A 3,691-nucleotide genomic window follows, 5' to 3' on the forward strand; every position below is an offset into this window, starting at 1 on the left:
GGATAGTGAAAAAAGAAAAAGACCATCATTAATTGTCGTTCCAATCGTATATGTAAAAAGTTTTTTGAATCATATTTTTATTTTAATTTTTTTAAAGCTAACATTTGAAATTAATGTTTAAAGGATGAGCAAAATTCATCGAATGTTGCAAAAAATGATTTTGGTCGAGCAATTGCATTACCAAAAATTGGGCGATATGTATTTCGCGAACTTTGCAGGTTACTTTTTTTTTTTTTTTACTTCTTATGCAAATTTCTTATGCTAAAATATCAAATTAGAGGAAAAAAAAAATAAAACTAAAAAAAAAAATATAAACTAAAATATCAAATCAAAAACTATCAAATTCAATATGCTATATTTTTTACAAAATAATATTTTTTCAGATATGAAATATTTTAAATAACAAGTAAAGTTTTTGAATTAAAATTGAATTAAAAATGTACTTAAAAATGAAATGGTACATAAAATAGTAAACATACTAAATTAAATGGAATTAAGTAGATTATATTTTAGTGATTAATTTCGGTGCAATTCTAAAATTAATTCTTTAGAAAATATTCTTTCAAATATCAAATATTTCCAAGCAAAATTTTTTGACGTACCTAAAATGGTGCTTAAAATGGTTCCAAAAATTTTTGAAGTTAATTATGAAATAATTAAAATTGACACTTGATAATAGTTCCTTGATAATTACTTTGGTTTATTTTTTGATTGCTTAATTTATAGGTTAGTAAAAAATTTTAATGGATGCGTTCATAAATTGCGTCAACAATGTCCAGAACATGTTACAGTAAGCCTCATTGATGCTTCATATGGTTTTTTGTGCAACGAAGGATATGAAAGTAAATTTCTTTTCTTTTTTTTTTATTTTTAATTTTCAAAAAATTTACTGAATTATCTATGATCTAATTAATGAATTAAATTTAAATCCTCAAAATTCTATTTTCAAATCAATCGATTAACTGATTAATCTTTAATTATATTTTAGTGATTAATTTCAACAAAAATTAATTCCAGGATTAATTTTTTCCCAAGAAATACTTTTTTTTTGGCAATAAAATTTTATAAATGTAATCAAATTTCATATGATTAATGCAAATATTAGTTTGGATATATTTCGTTCCTTTTTTTTAATGATTATTGATCCAATTAATAAGATAAATTGATTCATAAGTATTAAAAAAGAAAAAAAACACAGAATTAACATTATTAATTAATTATTTAATTAATTAACAACAACAACTTATAGCATTCATGGGTAGCGCTGAATGTTTAGTTGAATTAGATCGACAACCAACGGTAAAACAATGCCATGAAATTACTTTAAAACATATTGAAGAAGCTAATGATCAACATAGTACCATATCATTAACTCGTTTTGATAAAATGTGCCAGTAAGTTATTCATTTTTAATCTCACTTTTTCATTTCAAAATTTAAAATAAACAAATTGATGTTATTGATTTAAATTGATTATCATAGAAATGATAATTATTTTGAGTTAATATTAAATTTTAATTTATATATCAATAATTTTTAATATATATTTTAATGCAAATTTCTTATTTTCTTACATTTTATTTATATCAAAATTTTAACTTTTAAATTTAATTATGATAAAATGAAAAATATAAGAAATAAAATTAATATAGCTTTTTTTTTCTTACCTTTTATTTATATTAAAATTTTAATTCCTGAATTTAATTATGATAAAATGAAAAATATAAGAAATAAAATCAATATAAATTCTTTTTTTTTTTTTTTAGAGCACTCAATTATTTTGCGGGTTGTGTTGAACAACCGATAGCATATGGTTGTGGTGCTGAAGCATGGACAATGATATTTCGTGTCCTCAGGGATACAACTAATACCCTTTTACCAAGATGTCAATTTACTGGACATTCCAGTTTAACAGAGCATTTTCCGCTTTCTCAAACAAAAATATTACCATTTACAACAACTATTCCAACTTCCATAAATGTTAAAAATGATTTATTACAACATCGGGTACTTTCTTTTTTTTTTTTTTTTCTTCCATTTATAATTTTGATAAATTTGGTTAAAAATTTACTCATTTTATTATAATTTTGATAAATTTACCCTTACAGTTCAATTTATTACAAAAATTTTGATAAATTTTGAATAGTTTGAGAGTTAAATTTCAAATATTTTTTCGTATTTTTTTAAAATTTAAATTTATTTTAGTATCTTATTAATAGGAATAGAAAGATGATGACAAATTCATGAGAAATAAAAAAGAATTTTATAAAAAATTAAAGGAAAATTTGATAAAAAAGAAAAAAATTTCAAAATCATATGCAAATTTAGGCTATAAATAGTTTAAATTTGTAAACAAATTGAACTGAAAATTAACTATAATTAAGCAAATTTGAATAAATTTAAACTGCAGCATGTATGAAAATATTTAGGAAATGTTAAATAATAAGGCAGAAATTATTTGGTCCAATCAAGATATAACAACGAATTCAATATCTGAAATGAATAATGATGATAACAAGAAGTTTATCCAACAATTACCGTCCATGTATGATGTTGATTCAAGAAGAAGTACATTAAACAGTCAAGGTGAAAGGTCAAGAAGTGAAATTAATGGACATGTTTTTATTGATAAGGATACAGATATTAGTTATTATGATAATGCTGATGATAATCCTAATGAAATTGCTAGCAGTAGTAGTTTTTTAGCAGTTAATTCAGCTAATCGAATAATTATGCTTGCACAATATGTATTACTTGGTTGGTTTATTTTAAAAATTTTTTAGCTTATCAATTTATAAACATTAAAATATAATGTAAATTTTAAATGTTAACATTATATCATTGCAAATTATTTCGGTGGGGAAAAAAAAAAAAAAAAACTGACCCTATGGTAATTCTTCTTATCATTTTCTTATCAACTTTTTTTTTTTTTCTTTTTTCTCCAGCATTTACGTATATATTATTTTTCTTCATTTAAAAAAAAAAAAAATAATAACTTTTCATTTTTTTTAAAAATATTTATAAATTTGTCAAAGTTTAGTTCAATTTTAAATGATAAAAAATCAGGTGATTGTAATTTTCATAACATTCATATTATTCAATTCTTTCTTTTTTTTTTTTTAAATATTCAACATGTAATTTATCATATCAGTAATCTTTGAACTTTTAACTTTTTATATGACATATAAATATGACATTTTATATGACATTTTTCTCGTTTCCTTTTTCTTTTTTTTTTTTGTACTTTTCTAAAAGTTTTGAGATATATGTCATATGATATTATATGACATATATCTCAAATAATGTATAATCATTGCCACAAATTGTAAAAATATTTGACAAATATGGATTTTTGATAGAATATGATGTGATCCATTTTGTTTATTATATCATATGAATGTTATTTGTTTTACAACTTTTCATCATTACTAATTAATTAACGGTGTAACAAAATTAATTCAAATCAATTTCTTATTTCATATTTCATTTTTTTTTTCATAAATCAATTCTTTTTTCAATTTTGATTATTATATCATATGAATGTTATTGTTTCACAACTTTTTTTAATCATCATTACTAATTAATTAGCGGTGTAACAAAATTAATTTCAATCAATTTCAAATCAATATTGTAAAAAAAAATAAAAAAAAAAGTTGGAAGTGATTGTAGCATTAATTGTTTTTGTTTCTGTT

The 3,691-nt window shown here is 21.0% G+C and overlaps 1 protein-coding gene across 1 annotated transcript in view; it reads left to right on the plus strand.

Moving 5' to 3' along the window:
- The window catches only part of LOAG_13546 (hypothetical protein), a gene marked incomplete at both ends in the record, with an annotated part of 4,941 nt that extends 2,159 nt beyond the window's left edge, over window positions 1-2,782 (plus strand). The window contains 5 exons of the mRNA XM_020448693.1: window positions 124-218; window positions 727-842; window positions 1,250-1,394; window positions 1,766-2,006; window positions 2,429-2,782. Coding sequence (XP_020301185.1) covers window positions 124-218; window positions 727-842; window positions 1,250-1,394; window positions 1,766-2,006; window positions 2,429-2,782 — 951 coding nt within the window. The remainder of the gene's footprint in view (window positions 1-123; window positions 219-726; window positions 843-1,249; window positions 1,395-1,765; window positions 2,007-2,428) is intronic.
- Between the last annotated feature and the right edge of the window lie 909 nt (window positions 2,783-3,691).

This window comes from Loa loa, assembly GCF_000183805.2.
Source record: "Loa loa unplaced genomic scaffold supercont3.294, whole genome shotgun sequence".
Taxonomy (NCBI): Eukaryota; Metazoa; Nematoda; class Chromadorea; order Rhabditida; family Onchocercidae; genus Loa; species Loa loa.